The sequence below is a fragment of the Leptodactylus fuscus genome, chromosome 8 (assembly GCF_031893055.1).
Source record: "Leptodactylus fuscus isolate aLepFus1 chromosome 8, aLepFus1.hap2, whole genome shotgun sequence".
Lineage (NCBI taxonomy): Eukaryota > Metazoa > Chordata > Amphibia > Anura > Leptodactylidae > Leptodactylus > Leptodactylus fuscus.
Window position 1 is genome coordinate 2,785,053 of NC_134272.1, and position 25,208 is coordinate 2,810,260.

At 47.4% G+C, this 25,208-nt stretch overlaps 2 protein-coding genes across 2 annotated transcripts in view; both read right to left on the reverse strand.

Moving 5' to 3' along the window:
- LOC142216887 (acyl-coenzyme A synthetase ACSM3, mitochondrial-like) overlaps nt 1-20,486 on the reverse strand; it is a 46,447-nt gene extending 25,961 nt beyond the window's left edge. Inside the window, exon 1 of the mRNA XM_075284984.1 lies at nt 20,472-20,486. The gene's annotated coding sequence lies outside the window, so the exon portion shown is untranslated. The remainder of the gene's footprint in view (nt 1-20,471) is intronic.
- Nucleotides 1-24,296, reverse strand: LOC142216842 (acyl-coenzyme A synthetase ACSM3, mitochondrial-like). Its single transcript, XM_075284880.1, has 15 exons — nt 24,204-24,296; nt 23,945-24,123; nt 17,789-17,987; nt 17,469-17,679; nt 16,743-16,947; nt 16,523-16,666; nt 15,180-15,336; nt 11,306-11,385; nt 10,911-11,034; nt 8,573-8,653; nt 1,697-1,798; nt 1,069-1,196; nt 447-546; nt 191-310; nt 1-103 (listed from the first exon to the last, which is right to left on the reverse strand). Exons 1-15 carry the CDS (start codon nt 24,294-24,296, stop codon nt 17-19), a joined length of 2,010 nt encoding a protein of 669 aa, XP_075140981.1. The 3' UTR covers nt 1-16.
- Nucleotides 24,297-25,208: the final 912 nt, after the last annotated feature.

Below are 25,208 nucleotides of genomic sequence, written 5' to 3' on the forward strand. Positions count from 1 at the left end.
TTGTCGTATCCGGTCTCTAGACTCTGCCCCATTCTTTGCTCCTCAGCTCGTTCCTCCGAATCTTCCCGCTGACTGTCTTCGGCAATTGTTCAACAAATTCAATCTATTACAATGGAAAGATAAAGTAATAAATCACTACAAGTCCCAGCAGTGTCTGGTGTCAGGTCGGCTGTGTTGGGAAGGTACGCACCTTTCTTGGGTACTTGTAAGGAGCCGTCACTTTCTTGACATGGTTTTGTAGTTCTTTAGTCAGTGCATCTTGGTCATGTGCAGTGTATGGAGGGGACAAGACCACGAAAGCTTTCACCACCTGTCCGTTATACAGATTATTAGGTGCAGGACACGACCACGTGTATTATGGTTACTCTTCCTAACTTGTTCCATTTACTTTATATCTACTTGCTTACTGATGATGGTTTATTATCATCGGGCTATGTCTGGGTTACCTCTCCTCTGATGGGGTCCGGGCTGCTGACCACTGCCGATTCTGCCACCGCCGGGTGCTCTAGCAAGGCGCTCTCTATTTCAAATGGTCCAATACGATATCTAAAATATATATATATACACCATATAAGTCCTCTTAGTACATCCGTTATACGGATCTTTAATGTGACACCTATTCTATGATCAGAATGGTGGCCCCTCCCCCCACTGATCAGAATGGTGGCCCCTCCCCCCACTGATCAGAATGCTGGCCCCTCCCCCCACTGATCAGAATGCTGGCCCCTCCCCCCACTGATCAGAATGCTGCCCCCCCCCACTGATCAGAATGCTGCCCCCCCCCACTGATCAGAATAGTGGCCCCTCCCCCCACTGATCAGTATGGTGGCCCCTCCCCCCCACTGATAAGAATGCTGGCCCCTCCCCCACTGATCAGAATGGTGGCCCCTCCCCCACATCTTCCTTTTCCTATCTTGCCTGGTGCCACAACCATCTTGGGTCTCACATCATCTCCTGCCATACAAGTCTAAGATGGGACTACCCCTTTAAGGCCGAGCCTATAGAAGTTGCTAGGAGGTTACCGGTCTCCAGATATCAGGTCCATTGTGTTATAAAACAAATATTTACCCAGAAGATAAAATAACGTCGTCTGATCTCCCAATAAACCAGAAATATCCGTCTTCATCTTTTATGGCTCGGTCTCCAGTCAGGTAAAAGTCTCCTTTTTGGGTTGCGGCCGTTTTCTCGGGGTCGCCCTGTGACCGATGGATATTATATAAGAGATGGATATTGGATATTCTAGCAGTTACATTATATCTCGGCTTGTGCTGCGCTCACAACATGTGGAGGAGCCTTGTTTCATCCTCCTCCTCTATTCTGCTATCACATGACGCTATGGCCGGTGGCCGACCTGCTGCAATCCCTCACCCTGAGTCCAAGCCTAAGAATTTAGGACAAATTCTACAACCAATCTTATGTATTGCTCCAATGTGTCCATAGCTGCGTCTCCATGGTAAGAGACTACACACAAGCCCGGTGTAGTCGGAGCCATCAGTCATAGTCTTTCCGATTGAGTCTTCACCTACCAAACATATATTGGGAGATTACAGGGGTCACACAGGGGGGTGTAACTACAGAGTCCGACTACAGGACCCGCTTGTAGTCTGTTACTGTAGAAACACAAGAGGAGGAGACTTGGAATCACAACTTTAGGAATTATTGCTCAATAAGAGTCAGTCCATTAGATGTATCTTACCGTGTAGTGAGTGAAGAGATAGAAGGGTCTTGTAGGCGCTATACGGATCGCGATATCCCCCTCCTGATTGGGGGGTAATACATTGCCCTCAGCATCCACCACCTACAATCACAGAATAGACTACATTAGAGAGATCTCCCCTACTGGAGAATTGGTCCAATCCGTCAGGAACGCTCCAGTGCTGAGGACACAAGAAGACAAAAAAATCTGGGAAAATGATTGCGCCGCTGTAGGTTGATAATCCGTTATTTGGTTAATGGCAACGCGTTTCAACACCTAATCTGGTGTCTTCATCAGCCCAACCTGGTGGTGCAAGTGGATGACGAAAGTGTTGAGGATAGATATTGGTGCGAGTCGCCGTGTAGAGGAATAATCAGGGATTGTGAGTAACAGATTATGGAATGGGAGGATTGTGCCGAAACATTGTCCTCACTTCATAGAGGTAAATGGGAAGTGTCACAATATGTTATCAATGTATCACCTTCATCCAAGATGGCGCCGCACTGAGTGGCTGCCTCGATACTGTTAGAGTCAAATCCTCCATCTTTGTATTTTGTCAGTCATCTTGTAACCTTTCACACATAAACTGTGTAAGTAAGTCGCAGCTGGCTATTTGTATATCTTATCTTCATGGTATATGGAGGTCACTGAGACTCATTTAGCACCAACATGACATCTTATCTCTGTTTCCATGATATATGCATATAGACATAGTGTGAGCTGCTAGTTCACACATAAGTGTTTTTGAAGCTTTCTCTGTTTAAGGACAAAGTACAAAGTCCATTAAGCTGTAATGATATGCAAAATACAAAAGGACTCAGCCAATAGTCACGTGCCAGGTTTATCTTATAACCAATTATTTTATGCCAACTATGTTAGAATAGTCCAACCTGCTCTTGTCTGTATTGTATTTAAACCACCTTTGTGCACCATTAAATTAGAACTCACTTGATACACCATCAGTTGTGTGTGTGTGTGGCTTCTCCAGACCTGATAATGGGCGTAATTACTTCAGGCCTGATATTTAATTTGGAACTCAGCAACATACTCTATCATGGGGACCCCTTAATGTCCCTAACAGAACCTGACGCCCATCGTGGGGAATCGATAATCGTTTAATGTGCAGCCGATAGTGTACTGATCCACTCACCAACCGATTTGGAGACGGGCCCGGAGGACCTCAGATGAATAAAACGGCGCTGTAACGGTAAGTCCTTTTCTTGCCAAATAACTAATCTGAGTTCCTACGTGTCCCGGATCCTGTGTGTCGGTGAGTGAAGATTAGTGCTGCATATGTTATAACAATCGATGCCATATTATATAGTGTGCAAGAACCTGAATAGTATGTTGTCTGTAGTGGGGTGGGAATGTTATACCTCATTCTTTGTCTACTGTCCATGCTGTCATTTGGTTGTTACATCTGTTATAGAGTGTAAAAAGCGGTGCAGGAGAGAGAGTTATTCTTCATCCTTAATCCCTAGAGTTGCGAGAGTGGAAGTACTGAGTGATTGAAAAGTCCTTGTTTTGGACACTAAGGACTGAGTAGAATCTGAGTAAGTACATGCAATGATTCAGGGGTGTTCGATAGAGGGACACAGACAAAGTGGAGTCTGTGGAAACCAAATGAGGGTTTTGCCCTGAGCACTACGCCAGAACATGCACATTAGAGATTAGTTCAATGAAAACAGAGTGACTGTTTGGGAGGTCCCACTAGGTGAGTCAAAAGTGACCCTCTATTGTCTTAATTGCCCTAGAGGAGTGGGATGCTCACGGCTGACTGGCCATCAGCTATTATGGGGGAGGGACCCTCTGAGGTAGGGTATACCCCCATATGAACTAATAGGAATGGGAGAGAGAGAGAGAAGAAGATGCCGCTCAAAAAAAAAAAAAAAAAAAAAAAAAAAAAGAGCAGGAGTTACCAATGGAGAATAGGCAGGACAGATACAGGGATAGAGGGAAACCAGGAAGTGTTTTAATTGTGGAAACCAGGGACACTTGGCTAGAGATTGCTGGTGTCCTAAGCGAAGGACAAAGGCTTTGAGTGTAAGGAAATGTATAGTGAGCATCCATTGACAGTCCAGCTAAAGGGTTAATGTGCTTGGCACATAGCATTGTGTTGTTAGTTTGTTGGTTAGTGGAAAGTGGAAACATGATATGTTTTGTAGTGAGGATACTGCAGGTTAAGTGTAGGTATGTGTATACACATATGTGTGTATATAGGCTTGGGGGTGGACATTAAGTTATTTCTAGAATGTCTATAGTGTCCTTTTATTCAGGAAAGGTTTCCCATTTTGAGAATGCTCCTCTCATGGTAATGTTTTTAAAATTGGATAAATGGCATAAATATGAGATCAACATTATTATGTTTATTTTATAGTAATATGCAAATTGGTAAGAAGATGAAGGCAACTATTTACATGTTTTGGTTTGTTTTCTCCTCAATATTTAGCTGTGCGGGAATTATAACTAACTCTGTGCCTATTTGTAGGAATAAGCCGTCCCGAGACGATAAGTGATATCACGGTACAAAATATATGAAAATTTTTATTTTAGTTCAGACAAGTTCTTTTTGATTTAATTGACATTTGTTTTGTTTTGTCTGGAGCTCCAGTGTGACGTTGCATGTTTGTATGGAAGGTTCAGAAATGTGAATGGGCCCATATATGTGTGTCAGTAATATGTACATGTTACATGTGTCTGCTATGTGTACATGTTCTGTTTGTCCATGTCTGTATTGTTACATTTTCAGTCTCCACAGCAAGCAGATATTGAATGCTGATAACCACAGAGGGTGGTGACAAGTAGATATGAAAGGGAGGCATAAAAGTTCTTTCCATTGTTGAATACATATATGTGTGTTCTGGTGTAAATGAGATGTACTTGATATACCATGTACATGTATTATGTACTCAGTGTGTATTGGTGCTTACAGTATGTGTATCAAATATATCACATGGGCTTTACACTTGTAACATAAATATTTGTTTTGGGTTTATACTATAATTCCAAGAATGTTAACAATCGGGATTTATTGTGTGAAAAAGTTATTCAGATGTTCCTTCTGATATGGGATTAGGCCCCATAGGGGTAGGCAATACATGTGAACTATCTTGCCACAAGGGGCACAGAACGCCCCTAATATGTACACGCAGGTAAAGATAAATTGCAGTTCTACAAAGTTAAAGTGGTGTTTCTGGGTCATTGTTTGCTACAAGGTGCTACATAGCTGACTAAGTAGATCAGAAGTCACTCACATATCTGCTCTGTAATTTAAGGCTTCCGCCTTCTCTGCTGATATATGTTGAGTATTTACTTACCTCAATGAATTTCTGGAGTGTTTAGAAGTTTTAGAGAACTGAATTTACTTGGGATTGTATAAATAAGTCTGCTGGGATATGTAGTACTACAGCTATGACAAGTGTGGGGAGAGTCAGCGCAGCTGCTTCCATGATAAGACACGGTTGACAAAGGGGTAATAAATCTTTCATTGGAAACAAAGATGACAATGGCTGGATATCTCAGGCTGCAGTGTGTCTTATCTATGTCTTCTAAATGTAAGCTTTGCATTCTGTGCTGCACTACAAGTCCCTTCTAACCTGTTAACAATAGTTTCAGGGGAGGAGTAAGGAGAGTCAGATAACTTAAAATTAATTTTACTTTTGCTGATTTGGTTAATAAATGATGAATCTATTGTTAACACTGATGAGAGTTCTTTTATTTTAGATGATTCTCAATTTGGGAATGATGGTGGATTCTGCACCAGATATGTCATGGTCACTGAATAGGAGGTAAACCAAGGGTAAAACCAAGCACAAGTAGAACCATTATAGAACTGTATGGGTCTCAGCTCATGAAGTTGAACTAAAAGCCATCACTGAGACAGGGTACAATGTCTGAGGGTAGGTGTTTGATATAGTGGGACTATGGTCCAATCTGGAGAGCGAGAGCTTTCTGTAGGGTTAATGTTAAGCCTAAAAGGATTTCCATGCTGTTCAGGTAGTGATGCTGCTGCCCCCACATAGGTGGGTATAGTCAAAAGTCAGGACACACATCAAGGCTGATATGAAAGAAAGTAGAGGTAACTTGTGGGCAGACACTGCCACTAACCCAGCTGCAGAGGCCTAGGGGATATGCTTTACTGATAATTGGTCATTATACTCGACCCAAACCCCCCTTTTAGCTCTCTTTTCAGGTTTTACAACACTGAGGCACCAAAAATGGTCCAGGACTACAGTAAAAGAGGATGTACAAGTCCTGATCTCCGGTGGTAAGAGAATATATTTACTAAGTGCATTGTCCCCACTGATGGCATAAAGCAGTGTTTAGAAGTAGCCTTGTGTGACCTGGTAAGCAGAGGATGGGCGGCTGCAGGATTTAACATCACTACAGACACTGCATGGCATGTGTTAAATGCAAAGTAGGCCAAAAAGTGAAAAGTTTCTCAGAGCCAGGCCCAGAGCCCTTGTACCTGTTCCAGAGATTGCAGGTTAACTATATGCAGTTACTAAAGGTGAGACGGTATAAGTACGTGCTTGTGTGTATAGTTATCTATCTTCAGAAAAGTCTGAGGCATATCTGGTGAAGAAAGCCATCACAAACGGGGCTGCAGATAGACGGCTACTGAAGAAATAGTGTGTCACTTGTATTGGTATTTTCTGTAAGGTACCCTCCTAAGAGAAGAATTGGCTTTAACCCATGTCAAACTTTCTTTGGGGGTTGTATTCTTGGCAACTCCTACAGATGTGGTATGGTGTACTGGCTGACTATGTGATGTCTTGGCAAAAACATCTGACTAATGTATGGCTTTGAGTTTTCTCTCCTTCTCAGATTTTAAGTTAGTGGGCGGGACCTATTCATTTGAGCCAAGAGATTGATGGTGATGAAGAGACACGTGAGAAAAACCTTGGAGCCAAGATTTGATGGTCCTTCCAAATGCTGCTGATAACCAGTCCTTCTGTGAAATTTGAAGGAGAGCCTAATTGTATCCATGCTTCATATTGCAAGAAAGTATCTACACACAAAGCGATGAAGATTCTCCTGATAATGCTGTTACAGATGGTCCTGACGATAAGCCTGCATAGAACATTTAACAATGAAGTGGGACAATACGTTTCTTAAACATCATATGATTTTGATCGAAGATCTCAATGTGTCAGATTGTAGGATATGTCCTCATAACCCCATATTAGCCTAAGTCATGTCATATATAGCTGTTTCTTTGACGCAACAGGAAATGTTTGAAGTATATAGTTAAGAAGATACCACCTCATATTTTAGGAACAATACATAGTATAAACAAGTAAATATCAGCAAGTTGTAGTAAAAATCTTATGTTCATTTTGTTTGTTTAATACAAAACATATACAAAAGGATGAGCAGACCAAGATATAAAAGGCCAGAACTATGATTGAGATTAGGTTAGAATACAGGAACATATGAGGGGAATCTGGTAAAGTCCGGCAGTAGACATTAGGTCACTGAAGTACCTAAATATGAATTCCTGTATTCAGCCATCTCAAAATGGGGGAATGTTAGAGTCAAATCCTCCATCTTTGTATTTTGTCAGTCATCTTGTAACCTTTCACACATAAACTGTGTAAGTAAGTCGCAGCTGGCTATTTGTATATCTTATCTTCATGGTATATGGAGGTCACTGAGACTCATTTAGCACCAACATGACATCTTATCTCTGTTTCCATGATATATGCATATAGACATAGTGTGAGCTGCTAGTTCACACATAAGTGTTTTTGAAGCTTTCTCTGTTTAAGGACAAAGTACAAAGTCCATTAAGCTGTAATGATATGCAAAATACAAAAGGACTCAGCCAATAGTCACGTGCCAGGTTTATCTTATAACCAATTATTTTATGCCAACTATGTTAGAATAGTCCAACCTGCTCTTGTCTGTATTGTATTTAAACCACCTTTGTGCACCATTAAATTAGAACTCACTTGATACACCATCAGTTGTGTGTGTGTGGCTTCTCCAGACCTGATAATGGGCGTAATTACTTCAGGCCTGATATTTAATTTGGAACTCAGCAACATACTCTATCATGGGGACCCCTTAATGTCCCTAACAATACAGAGCTCTAAGCTGAGAGTAACCTTTATCTTTCCTTTTCACTCTTTTTGTCTGTATCTTCAAGAATCCTCTACTCAAGTAACCTAGCACTATGAATTAGCAGCTAGTAGTAGCTGGAGTTTCCTGTGTGGACATGTGCCTGTTACCATCCCCCCAGGAGCTAAGGACAGCATGGTCACCATGAGGCAGACAAAGCATGGAGGAGAAACCTACATGGAAGTGTGGACTTCTTCTTTCAAGGAGATGATTTCTGGCGTCTATTGCTGATGTGTGAAGACGTCTTTGGGCAGTAGAACACAGTGGTAAGAAGAAAGGAGGAGGAGGAGGAGGGCTGTGATGAAGGACATTTGGGACATTTTTTTGTGATTAAGGAACACTAGCACTGATGCAAGATACCGAACTATCAGCTGTGAGCAGAAGATCTCACCACCTACCAAAGGAACTGCCACATGTTATCATGATAGCTGCCTATGTCCCCACCTCTGCCTGTTATATCTACATGCTGTGACCCTCCCCCCCCCCCCTCGTGTCCTCCAACCACACCCGGCTGTATTATCAGCATCACTCCACACAGAGAACTAAATGATCCTGCAGTCTGTCTGTGTTTCTTATTAGTTGCTCTGATTCCTAGGATTTCTCTGCCATGACCTTGTATGTGTTTTTCTCTCTTGTTATATACTACTGTACCATCTATGTAACTGTATCACTGAATATACCCATTGTGGGACTATTAAAGGATTAATTTATGTATCTAATTTTGTGCTGCAGATTATTATAAAGCTTCTGTACCTGGACGTCGTATCCTGGCGCAGCCTTCCCCATAGAGCCGGGTTTTATCTTCATTCCTTTATATGTTCCACAAGTCAGGACCTAGAAAATAACAGAAGGAATCACTGCAGATACCAATATGTATATCTCTAGTATTTACAGGGAGTCCCAGACTAACCAGACCTCAGTATATCACCCCAGTCCTGCAGATAGATAGGTTACTGTCACCAGAACCAGCATATCACCCCAGCCCTGCAGATAGATAGGTTACTGTCACCAGAACCAGCATATCACCCCAGCGTGCAGATAGATAGGTTACTGTCACCAGAACCAGCATATCACACCAGCCCTGCAGATAGATAGGTTACTGCCACCAGAACCAGCATATCACCCCAGCCCTGCAGATAGAGAGGTTACTGTCACCAGACCAGCATATCCCCCCAGCCCTGCAGATAGATAGGTTACTGTCACCAGAACCAGCATATCACCCCAGTCCTGCAGATAGATAGGTTACTGTCACCAGAACCAGCATATCACCCCAGCCCTGCAGATAGATAGGTTACTGTCACCAGAACCAGCATATCACCCCAGCCCTACAGATAGATAGGTTACTGTCACCAGACCCAGCATATCACCCCAGCCCTGCACATAGATAGGTTACTGTCACCAGAACCAGCATATCACCCCAGCCCTGCAGATAGATAGGTTACTGTCACCAGAACCAGCATATCACCCCAGCCCTGCAGATAGATAGGTTACTGTCACCAGAACCAGCATATCACCCCAGTCCTGCAGATAGATAGGTTACTGTCACCAGAACCAGCATATCACCCCAGCCGTGCAGATAGATAGGTTACTGTCACCAGAACCAGCATATCACCCCAGCCCTGCAGATAGATAGGTTACTGTCACCAGAACCAACATATCCCCCCAGCCCTGCAGATAGATAGGTTACTGTCACCAGAACCAACATATCCCCCCAGCCCTGCAGATAGATAGGTTACTGTCACCAGACCCAGCATATTACCCCAGCCCTGCAGATAGATAGGTTACTGTCACCAGACCCAGCATATCACCCCAGCCCTGCAGATAGATAGGTTACTGTCACCAGAACCAGTATATCACCCCAGCCCTGCAGATAGATAGGTTACTGTCACCAGACCCAGCATATCACCCCAGCCCTGCAGATAGATAGGTTACTGTCACCAGAACCAGCATATCACCCCAGCCCTGCAGATAGATAGGTTACTGTCACCAGAACCAGCATATCACCCCAGCCCTGCAGATAGATAGGTTACTGTCACCAGAACCAGCATATCACCCCCAGCCCTGCAGATAGATAGGTTACTGTCACCAGACCCAGCATATCACCCCAGCCCTGCAGATAGGTTACTGTCACCAGAACCAGCATATCACCCCAGCCCTGCAGATAGATAGGTTACTGTCACCAGAACCAGCATATCACCCCAGCCCTGCAGATAGATAGGTTACTGTCACCAGAACCAGCATATCACCCCAGCCCTGCAGATAGATAGGTTACTGTCACCAGACCCAGTATATCACCCCAGCCCTGCAGATAGATAGGTTACTGTCACCAGACCCAGTATATCACCCCAGCCCTGCAGATAGATAGGTTACTGTCACCAGAACCAGCATATCACCCCAGCCCTGCAGATAGATAGGTTACTGTCACCAGAACCAGCATATCACCCCAGCCCTGCAGATAGATAGGTTACTGTCACCAGACCCAGTATATCACCCCAGCCCTGCAGATAGATAGGTTACCGTCACCAGACCCAGTATATCACCCCAGCCCTGCAGATAGATAGGTTACTGTCACCAGACCCAGCATATCACCCCAGCCCTGCAGATAGATAGGTTACTGTCACCAGACCCAGCATATCACCCCAGCCCTGCAGATAGATAGGTTACTGTCACCAGACCCAGCATATCACCCCAGCCCTGCAGATAGATAGGTTACTGTCACCAGAACCAGCATATCACCCCAGCCCTGCAGATAGATAGGTTACTGTCACCAGACCCAGCATATCACCCCAGCCCTGCAGATAGATAGGTTACTGTCACCAGACCCAGCATATCACCCCAGCCCTGCAGATAGATAGGTTACTGTCACCAGAACCAGCATATCACCCCAGCCCTGCAGATAGATAGGTTACTGTCACCAGAACCAGCATATCACCCCAGCCCTGCAGATAGATAGGTTACTGTCACCAGAACCAGCATATCACCCCAGCCCTGCAGATAGATAGGTTACTGTCACCAGACCCCAGATAACTGTTGATAATAAAAAAATTGCCCAGGTGCTCGGCCACAATAGTTTTCCCCAGATACACCTTACCGTCTCCGTTTGCCCATAGCCCTCATATATATCCAGGCCTGTGTTCTCTTTCCATTGCTTCATCACTTCCGGGTTCATTGGTTCTCCTCCCCCCACACAATGCTGAAGACTCTTGAATTTGTAGCTTTATAAATATAACAAAAATATATAAATAATCTCATTAAAATCGCTGCCGCATTAAAGACCCTAAAATACAGCCATAGAAAAGAATTAATTGGAGGTGTACTGTGACATCACTGTGTATCATGTGATGCAATAGCCTGGAGAAAGAGCCTGCACTGCAGAGATTCCCATATATAATCAGTAAAAGGCCCCAGCCCTAGTAATTCTTCGTATATTGTGTGTATTATTTCATACCGGGGGTCAGATCATTGTGCAGAATATCTCGTACTTACCCTGTAAAGTCACATAAGACTAACATGCGATAGGCGGTTGGCGGTGCGCAGAACACGGTGACAGGGAACTTGCTCAGTGTCTGTATCAAGAATGAAAACTATTAGCTGTGTCACTGCCATTATTACACTTCTCGTGTGTATGGCCCTATTCACACCTTGTATTACAGTCTAGAGATCTTGAATATTGTAACTTATATACATAATCTCACATATGATCAGTGCAAGTTAAAATAAGAAACTTTGTAATAGATCTTATTACAGAAATCTAATTCCTTCTCCACTTTTCAGGCAGTTCCTTTCTCCATGTTAGTCTATGAAGAGGGGGGGGGGGATAGAAGAGACGCTCAGATAGTTGCTGCTGTTACATCTGCTGCTCTCTGCTTTTTGACATGGCAGGAGAATCTTACTCCACCCCTCCCGTCTCCATAGAGTTCTATGTGTGAGGCTGAATATATAGAGATGGATATTATGTAATATAAGATATATATTGCCTGGGTCTGGGGTTGCTAGGTGGGGTATATATGTATATATGGTGGTGATATCTCCTGGAGATGGGGTATATATATATATGGCAGGAGATGTCAGGGTCTGGGATTGCTAGGTGTGTGTGTGTGGGGGGGGGGGGGGGCGGGGGGGGGGGCATAGACACACAAGTCCAGTTTCTTTTAGTCCAAAACAATAGTAGAGTTTTATTTTCACTCAAAAAAGTAATGCGAAGGAAACAATACAAAAATAACTCCCTGCCCGGCTAGGCAATAACTAAACATAGAACAGGTGACCTCACCAGGAATCCAAAAAGACAGTACAATCATTCAGGACACAGCTCCAAAAATATGACCTCTCTGTCAGCTCTCCAGCCAAGCTCTGCCCAAGTGTTGCTGCTGGAGCTGACTTCTTAAGCCTCCTTGATGAGGAGACTCTCTGCAGCTGAGTCGCTGCCAGAACATCCCCAAAGTGTGGACTGGAGGGGGTGGAATGACAGGTCCCACTACCAACCTACCTGCCATTCCTAAAAATCCAGCCCAATACTGAGGATTTACCAAGATGCTCAGCAGACGAAAGTTGCCTCCTGAGAACAAATATTCCTGGAATTTTCTCATCTCACCCACCTGAGTAGTCTGGGCGAGATGTACACCCCCTCCATTACCTGACCGGCCATCCGCTTACACCCCCTCCATTACCTGACCGGCCATCCGCTTACACCCCCTCCATTACCTGACCGGCCATCCGCTTACACCCCCTCCATTACCTGACCGGTCATCCGCTTACACCCCCTCCATTACCTGACCGGCCATCCGCTTACACCCCCTCCATTACCTGACTGGCCATCCGCTTACATCCCCTCCATTACCTGACCGGCCATCCGCTTACACCCCCTCCATTACCTGACCGGCCATCCGCTTACACCCCCTCCATTACCTGACCGGCCATCCGCTTACACCCCCTCCATTACCTGACCGGCCATCCGCTTACACCCCCTCCATTACCTGACCGGCCATCCGCTTACACCCCCTCCATTACCTGACCGGCCATCCGCTTACACCCCCTCCATTACCTGACCGGTCATCCGCTTACACCCCCTCCATTACCTGACCGGCCATCCGCTTACACCCCCTCCATTACCTGACCGGCCATTCGCTTACACCCCCTCCATTACCTGACCGGCCATCCGCTTACACCCCCTCCATTACCTGACCGGTCATCCGCTTACATCCCCTCCATTACCTGACCGGCCATCCGCTTACATCCCCTCCATTACCTGACCGGCCATCCGCTTACACCCCCTCCATTACCTGACCGGCCATCCGCTTACACCCCCTCCATTACCTGACCGGCCATCCGCTTACACCCCCTCCATTACCTGACCGGCCATCCGCTTACACCCCCTCCATTACCTGACCGGTCATCCGCTTACATCCCCTCCATTACCTGACCGGCCATCCGCTTACACCCCCTCCATTACCTGACCGGCCATCCGCTTACACCCCCTCCATTACCTGACCGGCCATCCGCTTACACCCCCTCCATTACCTGACCGGTCATCCGCTTACACCCCCTCCATTACCTGACCGGCCATCCGCTTACACCCCCTCCATTACCTGACCGGCCATCCGCTTACATCCCCTCCATTACCTGACCGGCCATCCGCTTACACCCCCTCCATCACCTGACCGGCCATCCGCTTACACCCCCTCCATTACCTGACCTGCCATCCGCTTACACCCCCTCCATTACCTGACCGGCCATCGGCTTACACCCCCTCCATTACCTGACCGGCCATCCGCTTACACCCCCTCCATTACCTGACCGGTCATCCGCTTACACCCCCTCCATTACCTGACCGGCCATCCGCTTACACCCCCTCCATTACCTGACCGGCCATCCGCTTACACCCCCTCCATTACCTGACCGGCCATCCGCTTACACCCCCTCCATTACCTGACCGGCCATCCGCTTACACCCCCTCCATTACCTGACCTGCCATCCGCTTACGCCCCCTCCGTTACCTGACCGGCCATCCGCTTACACCCCCTCCATTACCCGACCGGCCATCCGCTTACACCCCCTCCATCACCTGACCGGCCATCCGCTTACACCCCCTCCATTACCTGACCTGCCATCCGCTTACACCCCCTCCATTACCCGACCGGCCATCCGCTTACACCCCCTCCATCACCTGACCGGCCATCCGCTTACACCCCCTCCATTACCTGACCAGCCATCCGCTTACACCCCCTCCATTACCTGACCGGCCATCCGCTTACACCCCCTCCATTACCTGACCGGCCATCGGCTTACACCCCCTCCATCACCTGACCGGCCATCGGCTTACACCCCCTCCATTACCTGACCGGCCATCGGCTTACACCCCCTCCGTTACCTGACCGGCCATCGGCTTACACCCCCTCCATTACCTGACCGGCCATCCGCTTACACCCCCTCCGTTACCTGACCGGCCATCCGCTTACATCCCCTCCATTACCTGACCGGCCATCCGCTTACACCCCCTCCATTACCTGACCGGCCATCCGCTTACACCCCCTCCATTACCTGACCGGCCATCCGCTTACACCACCTCCATTACCTGACCGGCCATCGGCTTACACCCCCTCCATTACCTGACCGGCCATCCGCTTACACCCCCTCCATTACCTGACCGGCCATCGGCTTACACCCCCTCCATTACCTGACCGGCCATCCGCTTACACCCCCTCCGTTACCTGACCGGCCATCGGCTTACACCCCCTCCATTACCTGACCGGCCATCCGCTTACACCCCCTCCATTACCTGACCGGCCATCGGCTTACACCCCCTCCATTACCTGACCGGCCATCCGCTTACACCCCCTCCATTACCTGACCGGCCATCCGCTTACACCCCCTCCATTACCTGACCGGCCATCGGCTTACGCCCCCTCCATTACCTGACCGGCCATCCGCTTACACCCCCTCCACTACCTGACCGGCCATCCGCTTACAATATATATATTGTATATAATATACAAGCAGTGAGATAGAAGATAAGGAGCAGGAGAACGACTTAATGATTGGAGAAGGAAACAGAAATCCTTCCTAAGATCTATCACAGAGTTTCTTATATTCACCTGGACTATTCCTATATGACAAGTTATTTATACTTGGAGGTTCCCTTTAAAAGATAACTTTCTGCACATTGGGAAGGTTCTCAGACACTGGTCGCTGTCTATATAATTTCTGGAGGTAATACTGCCAATATCTGCAGAACACATGTGGGTATCAGTATCTGAAAACTGCCCTGGTCTGGGGTAAGACTTCATTCCTGTGCGGGTGCTTTGTGATTCTTCTATTCTCTTTGTGTAAGGAATCAGGACCAGGAATTACTATTGTAACTTACATCCAAAATGACAGCGGTGTCAAACCGAGGCATGTAGTGCACGAACACGCAGCAACCCTGAATCCACGGGCAGAAAACAAAGCTCCATGTAGACTTTACCCAACCTGGGTCTGATACATTCCAAAACACGTCCGAAGGAGACAAGTCCAGCCAATACCTGTTTGGTAAAGTAATTTCAGTGATGTTGTTATTCTCTGTTATAGTTGTACATCAATGAGCTTGAAGGGGTGCAAAACAGCACGAAACGGCTGTCGCTCCCTCTTCTCAGGCGTGCCTCCTCCCATGTATACTTTTAATGGATTTTTGAAAATAAAGTTGTAAAGTTTTATTGTATCTTCTTGATGGTGAGTGCCCAGTTTTTTTCTTCTTCTTTATATTTTATGAGGACTATGTTGTTTACTGAGAGCATCACCATAGGATCATTCACTAGTGTATTCCCCTTATCCGACCTTGTTACTTCAAACCTGCATTAAGTAAGTAAAGCCACCTCACTCTTTTTGTATATTGTATTCTATGTGTCACTTGTATTCTGTGGGTCGGATCAATTGCGGGGAGCCCCTCAGAGTGGGAGTCACAGTGGTGAGCACAATACTCTATATGCTTGCGTCTGGGGAGTTTGAGTATACCTTTATGTATGCAGGCATGTATAGTTGTGGCTAGTGTTTCATTTGCTATTTGCACAGCTAATCTTGCACTATATCTATCGATTCATTCATGAAGCTAGATACATCCTAAGTAAAATGCCTCACTCTGTGGATAATGTATATGTATATATTCTGACCTGTGTATTTATATCTTTTGCACTTGCTTTCTTGCAGCTTACATATACTGTATACTTCTATAGATTTGGTGAATTATAACCTTACACACTTCGGCTCCTCTGACCCCTCTATGGTATATGGGTGTATCAGGATTACTCTTTGTACTTTTTGGGCTCTTCTCACTGTGACTCTCACTTCTGGATTGTTTTCTAAGTTTTTAATTGATTTTAAAACAAATTCTTTTTCTGCTCAAATAGCCAATAAAGTTTCTTTTTGTACATTTTATATTTTTGTGGACATTATTCATTATTTTACTAGCCTTGATACTAGATAGGTATATCAGTTCTAGTAGTTTGTGGGTCCTCTGATGACACAGTCTCAATGGGCACCCAGGCAGATCAGATCCTTGGTAGGAGCGTAGTGCACCCAGACCATGTTTAGCTTCTCCATGCCTAGTTGGACCTGACACCTTCCCAGACGTGTCTCATGGTAATGCCAGTCCTGACTTGGCCCCTGAAGTTACCTGTAGAGCAGCTACAAAGTGACTTTTACAAGGGATTCCTTCCGTCCGGATTTACTTACTTTGCTACTGCAGTCAGCCCCAATCCATAACTGCTGTGACTGTGCTCTGTCATTTTTGGAGAACCTGTTGTCCCGCTAGTGAAGAAAATGGACATGGGGTCTGCGCTCCTTGTCCTGACACACGTGTGCTTGTCATTGGCCCTCCTAAAGGGGATGTAAATACATGTTATCTGGCAGTCATTGGTGTGTAAACCATTACATATAATATGATGGGACATACGTATAGAGATCCTGGAAATCCAGCCAGCCTTCTCTGGCTCCAGACACAAGCAGCTTAGTTTTTAGCAATGGCGCTTGGGATGAGATGGCGTCTACAGCGGGTGCCAGGTCTTGGCTGGTGATAATGCACCTTGCTTCTGATGTTCGCAGCCTGTGCAGAATGTCCTTTGCTGTCAGTTGTGTTGTCCCAGGAATTATAACTAAACCTGAGAAGTAAATGATGGAAACATAAGATGGAACAAATCCATAACCTCAAGCTCCTGGACCCGACAGCAAAATGTCTCAGTACCCCGAGAACTACATGAAAGGTCTCTTATCCAGGACCCTGCTTTGTCCGGACAAGGAGTAAGAACCCTGAATTCTGCAAGTCTGGTCCCCGAACAATTCAACAGATGGTTTAGTCAAAGTCAAGGATTGAACTATGGAGTCTCAGACACCTCAAGGAAAGACTCTTGTGCTATGTAAGGAGATCCCACGAAGGTGTTTGCTATCTTTAGGAGGGGTCAGACATGGGTGACCACATTACAACCCTCTACAGGATACAATTCATCTCATAGCAGGCAGGCAGGGGTCGCACTCTTTTTTGCTGGTCTACAATCTACATCATAATAACTCGACCAACTTACATATTATTGGCCAATCCTTGGTCTTAGGTTCCTACTGGGCACCGATCTCAAGCTGAGATTTCCTGATAATCCTGACAGATGGTTCCATTCATGTTACCTACCTGCTCTAATACAGGCCACATTCAGCAGCCACCATTCTGGTAACTTGGGTAGGATCACAATAACTCTGTCTCCTGGTTCCAGGTCACAAGCACTGCAGAGTATATTCGCCACTTTCCGCGAGCGAGACCCCAACTCTTCAAAGCTCCACTTCACCTCTCTCCCTTCCCCATCAATCCACCATAGGGCAGGATTTGGCTTCTTACTGCCGTCCTGGGAACAGATCATTATTGTCAGTATCTATGACCTGGATCCCATTGTCACATTACAGCGTCTTGTACCATATCCGTGGCCATATCTAGATTGTAGAGACTATTATTACCTTCTCAGCTGCCGTCCATTTATCCAAGATGTCACTTGCAAAGTTGAAGTATTCTGGACGATCCAATCTGAAATTTTTCTTAATATCCTCATAATCTGTGAAATTCTGAGGGGTAGAAACTTTTTGGCTCATACTGAATAATCTGGAGCAGACCCTCGGGTTAATATGGGAGGGAAAGGAAGAATGTTTATGGCAGATCCTGCACAAGAAGAAATGAGATGCAACGTTAACCCATGTGTGTATTATCTACTCTTCCCCTATTGGTACTCTGCCTTTATCACTTCACTATTAGTTATGATGCAGGTGAGTACATGTTCTACCCTGGTTCTGGCCATGGGTGTATTTCCCGAACTGAATCCTGAGCAGGGACCCCGAGTTCCCATATAGAAAACATGACACAATATGGTGAGCAGAGACTCCTAGCATCATAGATGAATGTGTTACCGGGAGTCTAAGTCTAAGCTCAGGCTTCGGTTTGGGAAATGACTCCATCCATCTCTATCCATCTCTATACATTTGGGTGTCTATGCAATGTGGAGCGATGTGACGTCCATGTGAATGAGCTCTTATAGAGTAATAAAGCGCTCAGACACCAGGTTATATTCTGGCAGCATTTGTGACATTAATAAACATTATAATACATGTTATATATTTATTTATTTCATTGATAGATTTTTATACTTGTAACAGATTTTGGCTCCTTTCTGTGAAGTCCTGCCCTGAGCTGCATTTTCTATCCCTCCTTTACTTCTTCCCGTCGCTCCATTGTCAGTAACAATCTTCCTGCTCATTTCTCCCTGTATTATCTCCTGGGCGCTGTATATCTGTAGAACTCTTTGAATTGACTCGCTCCGGCTTCAGCTTCTCTGTATTCGGCTTCATATTAGGCTGCACAACAACTTTGGCCAGGACTCTGGACGAGCAACGAAAGATCGACGGGTTACCCTGCAAACATCTGCACTTATGTAAGTCAATGGAGTAACATTACCACCGAAACGGTGCTGCAACTGCAACTTCTAGTCTCCAAAAAAAATCCAGTGGGGCTCAATGTATTTGTGACTATAAGTCACAGACGCAACGTCCTCAGAGTCGTAATATAACTCCTGTCACTTACATTAGTAAAGAAGCTGCAGGGAGACATGTCAGTCTTGGTGTCATGGCCAAAGTCGCTGTGTAGCCCGAGCCTTGTGCAGGAGCCCGTCCACCTGTCCCTGTACTAGGACTGGATGCAGCGATAGCAGATACATAGTGTGCCATTACCCCTATATGTCACTGTGTAGCCTGAGCCTTGTGCAGGAGCCCGTCCACCTGGACCTGTACTAGGACTGGATGCAGCGATAGCAGATACATAGTGTGCCATTACCCTATATGTCACTGTGTAGCCTGAGCCTTGTGCAGGAGCCCGTCCACCCGGACCCGTACTAGGACTGGATGCAGCGATAGCAGATACATAGTGTGTCATTACCCCATATGTCACTGTGTAGCCTGAGCCTTGTGCAGGAGCCCGTCCACCTGGACCTGTACTAGGACTGGATGCAGCGATAGCAGATACATAGTGTGTCATTACCCTATATGTCACTGTGTAGCCTGAGCCTTGTGCAGGAGCCCGTCCACCCGGACCCGTACTAGGACTGGATGCAGCGATAGCAGATACATAGTGTGCCATTTCCCCTATATGTCACTGTGTAGCCTGAGCCTTGTGCAGGAGCCCGTCCACCCGGACCCGTACTAGGACTGGATGCAGCGATAGCAGATACATAGTGTGTCATTACCCCTATATGTCACTGTGTAGCCTGAGCCTTGTGCAAGAGCCCGTCCACCTGGACCCGTACTAGGACTGGATGCAGCGATAGCAGATACATAGTGTGTCATTACCCTATATGTCACTGTGTAGCCTGAGCCTTGTGCAGGAGCCCGTCCACCTGGACCCGTACTAGGACTGGATGCAGCGATAGCAGATACATAGTGTGTCATTACCCCATATGTCACTGTGTAGCCTGAGCCTTGTGCAAGAGCCCGTCCACCTGGACCCGTACTAGGACTGGATGCAGCGATAGCAGATACATAGTGTGCCATTACCCTATATGTCACTGTGTAGCCTGAGCCTTGTGCAGGAGCCCCTCCACCTGGACCCGTACTAGGACTGGATGCAGCGATAGCAGATACATAGTGTGCCATTACCCTGTTCCTGGACAGATACATTTACCACTAATGGACGGCTGCACATAGAAAGTACAGGTGCATCCTAGCAGTAAATGCAGAAGCATCTCAGGGCAGCACTTCTGTCTTATATGACTTCGGTACAGGGGACGTCAGCCTTACAATTATTGCCGGCACTCCAAATACCTCATCTTTGAATTTTCAATTGAAATTGGCACGGTGTACAAAAAAGGTTAATGAATTGCCGCAATAGTAATACTCACAGTCCGTGGATGCTCTTTCTCTATTTTGGCTCCGTTTGGGGCACCAAGAGCAGGAGGGCTGGGGAGAGGCTGCACCTGGCTGAGCCTTGTCCAGGAGGCAGTGCTAGGGATTAACTATTTTTCTGCTGTAAAGTTATTAACACCTCCTCTGTCATATCTTACAAATCTTATACTATAGAATATTGTTACAGCAGTTCACTATAACACAGTCAGTCAGGAGCAGCATCTGATAGATAATAAGGATTCTCTTTATATCGCACCCTCAGATTCTGCAGCCGTTTACATTTCAGACCTGTCACCACCAACTCCAACTCTTTACATCTTATATAGCATCACCCCCATTAATGTTTCCTCTGGTCCCCACCATTCTAGAGCAGTTTGTGCAATTAGTTTCAGGACCCAATATGCTAATAAGTTTCTGTATTCTGCCCAGGACCGCCCACCTGACAGTATATCGGGTGCTGAAACTAACATGATGGATTATTCAGGAAAATAAATCCAACTGGGCCGGAATCAGTGGAGTGGACCCTACGGAATGATGCAAAGAGTTTGGGGAGGGGGTGAAAGGTCACCTTCAAATAGTAACAATCTAATAGAATAAAGATCTATGAGAGATAGGATGGGGGGGAACAAGAGGTAAGAGGACTGGATGGGGGGGAACAAGAGGTAAGAGGGCTGGATGGGGGGGAACAAGAGGTAAGAGGGCTGGATGGGGGGGACAAGAGGTAAGAGGATTGGATGGGGGGGAACAAGAGGTAAGAGGACTGGATGGGGGGACAAGAGGTAAGAGGACTGGATGGGGGGACAAGAGGTAAGAGGGCTGGATGGGGGGGACAAGAGGTAAGAGGATTGGATGGGGGGGAACAAGAGGTAAGAGGACTGGATGGGGGGACAAGAGGTAAGAGGACTGGATGGGGGGGAACAAGAGGTAAGAGGGCTGGATGGGGGGGACAAGAGGTAAGAGGACTGGATGGGGGGGACAAGAGGTAAGAGGGCTGGATGGGGGGGACAAGAGGTAAGAGGGCTGGATGGGGGGGAACAAGAGGTAAGAGGACTGGATGGGGGGGAACAAGAGGTAAGAGGGCTGGATGGGGGGGACAAGAGGTAAGAGGATTGGATGGGGGGGAACAAGAGGTAAGAGGGCTGGATGGGGGGACAAGAGGTAAGAGGGCTGGATGGGGGGGGACAAGAGGTAAGAGGGCTGGATGGGGGGGACAAGAGGTAAGAGGATTGGATGGGGGGGAACAAGAGGTAAGAGGGCTGGATGGGGGGACAAGAGGTAAGAGGGCTGGATGGGGGGACAAGAGGTAAGAGGGCTGGATGGGGGGGACAAGAGGTAAGAGGGCTGGATGGGGGGGACAAGAGGTAAGAGGATTGGATGGGGGGGAACAAGAGGTAAGAGGACTGGATGGGGGGACAAGAGGTAAGAGGACTGGATGGGGGGACAAGAGGTAAGAGGGCTGGATGGGGGGGACAAGAGGTAAGAGGGCTGGATGGGGGGGAACAAGAGGTAAGAGGACTGGATGGGGGGGAACAAGAGGTAAGAGGGCTGGATGGGGGGGACAAGAGGTAAGAGGGCTGGATGGGGGGGGGACAAAAGGTAAGAGGGCTGGATGGGGGCAACAAGAGGTAAGAGGGCTGGATGGGGGGACAAGAGGTAAGAGGGCTGGATGGGGGGGACAAGAGGTAAGAGGGCTGGATGGGGGGACAAGAGGTAAGAGGGCTGGATGGGGGGGACAAGAGGTAAGAGGGCTGGATGGGGGCAACAAGAGGTAAGAGGGCTGGATGGGGGGGACAAGAGGTAAGAGGACTGGATGGGGGGGAACAAGAGGTAAGAGGGCTGGATGGGGGGGGACAAGAGGTAAGAGGACTGGATGGGGGGGGACAAGAGGTAAGAGGACTGGATGGGGGGGACAAGAGGTAAGAGGACTGGATGGGGGGGAACAAGAGGTAAGAGGACTGGATGGGGGGGGACAAGAGGTAAGAGGGCTGGATGGGGGGACAAGAGGTAAGAGGGCTGGATGGGGGGAACAAGAGGTAAGAGGGCTGGATGGGGGGGACAAGAGGTAAGAGGGCTGGATGGGGGGGGGACAAGAGGTAAGAGGGCTGGATGGGGGGACAAGAGGTAAGAGGGCTGGATGGGGGGACAAGAGGTAAGAGGGCTGGATGGGGGGGGGACAAGAGGTAAGAGGGCTGGATGGGGGCAACAAGAGGTAAGAGGGCTGGATGGGGGGGACAAGAGGTAAGAGGACTGGATGGGGGGGAACAAGAGGTAAGAGGACTGGATGGGGGGACAAGAGGTAAGAGGACTGGATGGGGGGAACAAGAGGTAAGAGGACTGGATGGGGGGACAAGAGGTAAGAGGGCTGAATGGGGGCAACAAGAGGTAAGAGGGCTGGATGGGGGGGACAAGAGGTAAGAGGGCTGGATGGGGGGGACAAGAGGTAAGAGGGCTGGATGGGGGGACAAGAGGTAAGAGGGCTGGATGGGGGGGACAAGAGGTAAGAGGGCTGGATGGGGGCAACAAGAGGTAAGAGGGCTGTATGGGGGCGAACAAGAGGTAAGAGGGCTGGATGGGGGCAACAAGAGGTAAGAGGGCTGGATGGGGGCGAACAAGAGGTAAGAGGGCTGGATGGGGGGGGACAAGAAGTAAGAGGGCTGGATGGGGGGGGACAAGAGGTAAGAGGGCTGGATGGGGGCAACAAGAGGTAAGAGGGCTGGATGGGGGCGAACAAGAGGTAAGAGGGCTGGATGGGGGGGACAAGAGGTAAGAGGGCTGGATGGGGGCGAACAAGAGGTAAGAGGGCTGGATGGGGGCAAACAAGAAGTAAGAGGGCTGGATGGGGGCGAACAAGAAGTAAGAGGGCTGGATGGGGGCAAACAAGAGGTAAGAGGGCTGGATGGGGGGGGGACAAGAGGTAAGAGGGCTGGATGGGGGGGGACAAGAGGTAAGAGGGCTGGATGGGGGCGAACAAGAAGTAAGAGGGCTGGATGGGGGCGAACAATAAGTAAGAGGGCTGGATGGGGGCAAACAAGAGGTAAGAGGGCTGGATGGGGGGGATCAAGAGGTAAGAGGGCTGGATGGGGGCAAACAAGAGGTAAGAGGGCTGGATGGGGGCAAACAAGAGGTAAGAGGGCTGGATGGGGGGGGGACAAGAGGTAAGAGGGCTGGATGGGGGGGGACAAGAGGTAAGAGGGCTGGATGGGGGCGAACAAGAAGTAAGAGGGCTGGATGGGGGCAAACAAGAGGTAAGAGGGCTGGTTGGGGGCGAACAAGAGGTAAGAGGGCTGGATGGGGGGGAACAAGAGGTAAGAGAGCTGGATGGGGGGGACAAGAGGTAAGAGGGCTGGATGGGGGGGACAAGAGGTAAGAGGGCTGGATGGGGGGACAAGAGGTAAGAGGGCTGGATGGGGGGGAACAAGAGGTAAGAGGGCTGGATGGGGGGACAAGGGGTAAGAGGGCTGGATGGGGGCGAACAAGAGGTAAGAGGGCTGGATGGGGGGGACAAGGGGTAAGAGGGCTGGTTATGTACAATGGTCCAATCATCTTGTATACTGACAACAGTAACACAAAAAGCTGCAGGAACCGATCACATAGCAAGTGCCTTAGTTTCCAAGGAGTGTGGGTGATACGGGGCTGAAGTCCTGAGCCATGATGGTGACAAAAGGACAAGAGTCAATTACACCAACCAAATTATGACGATCCGTGATTTCGAAAAGTTGCAACTGCTACCTCGCCATTGTTGTGATTGTCCTTTGTGGTTTACAGGTAAGGGGGATTGATAGGGTGTCTCTGGGCAGTGGGGCTGGTGACACCCGCCGAGCTTGGTTACATAAGGAGACTCGGAGGATTGAGGAGGTAAATTTGGCTTTTCTGGTGCTCTCAATGAGGCCGTGAACTTCAAACCATTCCTATAATGTAGCAAGAAGTTTATGTTATTAGGGAATAATTCATGTTATTGGTTGTCTGTCCATTGTCTTTTGTTTCTTACATCCGTGTTTGTTTTAGGTCGTCGTGTGTGCGCCTTGTCCATGTTTGTCTTCCATTGTCTGGACAAGATGTTCTGCGTTGCCTTTAGGGTCATCTCAAGAGGATTCAACAATTCAGCGACACCCCGGATCATTCGATTTCTACATCCATGAAGACTGTTTATCTTATCATGTATACACATTGTATCACTAGTAGTAAGTTTTCATTCCTGATGATATTTATCTGCCATATTATCACTATTGTATCGGTCTATTTTATACAACTACTCTCAGCCTTCGTCATCACTAATTATTCATTATTATCATTATTACCATTTCAGACACGACTTGTGTCACTGTCTATTAATCTTCGTATTATCAATTATTGTCACATTTATTACTATGTATAATGATGGAGTTGTATCATATTGTTTCATCACAGTCTTCTGTATTAGCTTTATGTCCTGGGTTCTATATACTTAGACATAGTATTGGGTTTAGCTTAATTCTACAGGGACCTGATCTATCAGGACCTCCATGATGAAACCCGGGGTGTCCAGTCAAACTCCCCAAACTCCTTCCTACAATGACAGGCCTCGCACTTGAGGTTCCCCCCTGACTCCAGGTGTATGATGATGTGCAACCGACTTATCAACTCTTTAATCTTAGGTCTAACCCATATAGGGCTTGATGCGGGAGATGCCCACAGGTCCTGGGGACTCCATATCTGCACCATCACCAAGAAGACCAAGTAGACGGACTCTAAGATAGTTGGAAAAATCTAGAGGGGAAGACGATTATTACCCTGTCCCCTAATGGTGTTTGCTGTGCCTGTGACGCTGTGCGGAGGCATCATGGGATTGAAAGCAAAGCACAAAGGAATAGAAATATAGCATTCAAGATGGAGTTTGGTCCTCAGCAGAGAAGAGGAGGAACTGCAAGTACCAAATGCAGAGTGTGATAACCAATAATGGGGCAGTGACGTGATGGACGATGTTTCCACCGGACTCCATCACCAGCTTGAAAAC

Bases quoted from the DNA above. Each gene is read 5' to 3' on its own strand.
- LOC142216842 (XM_075284880.1), bottom strand. From the start codon at position 24,296: ATGACCCTAAAGGCAACGCAGAACATCTTGTCCAGACAATGGAAGACA. The intron at 17,988-23,944 runs GTAGCAGTTGCA...CTTCTTGTGCAG, and splicing joins ACAATCACAACAATGGCGAG to GATCTGCCATAAACATTCTT. The intron at 104-190 runs GTGCGTACCTTC...CCATTGTAATAG, and splicing joins CTTACAAGTACCCAAGAAAG to ATTGAATTTGTTGAACAATT.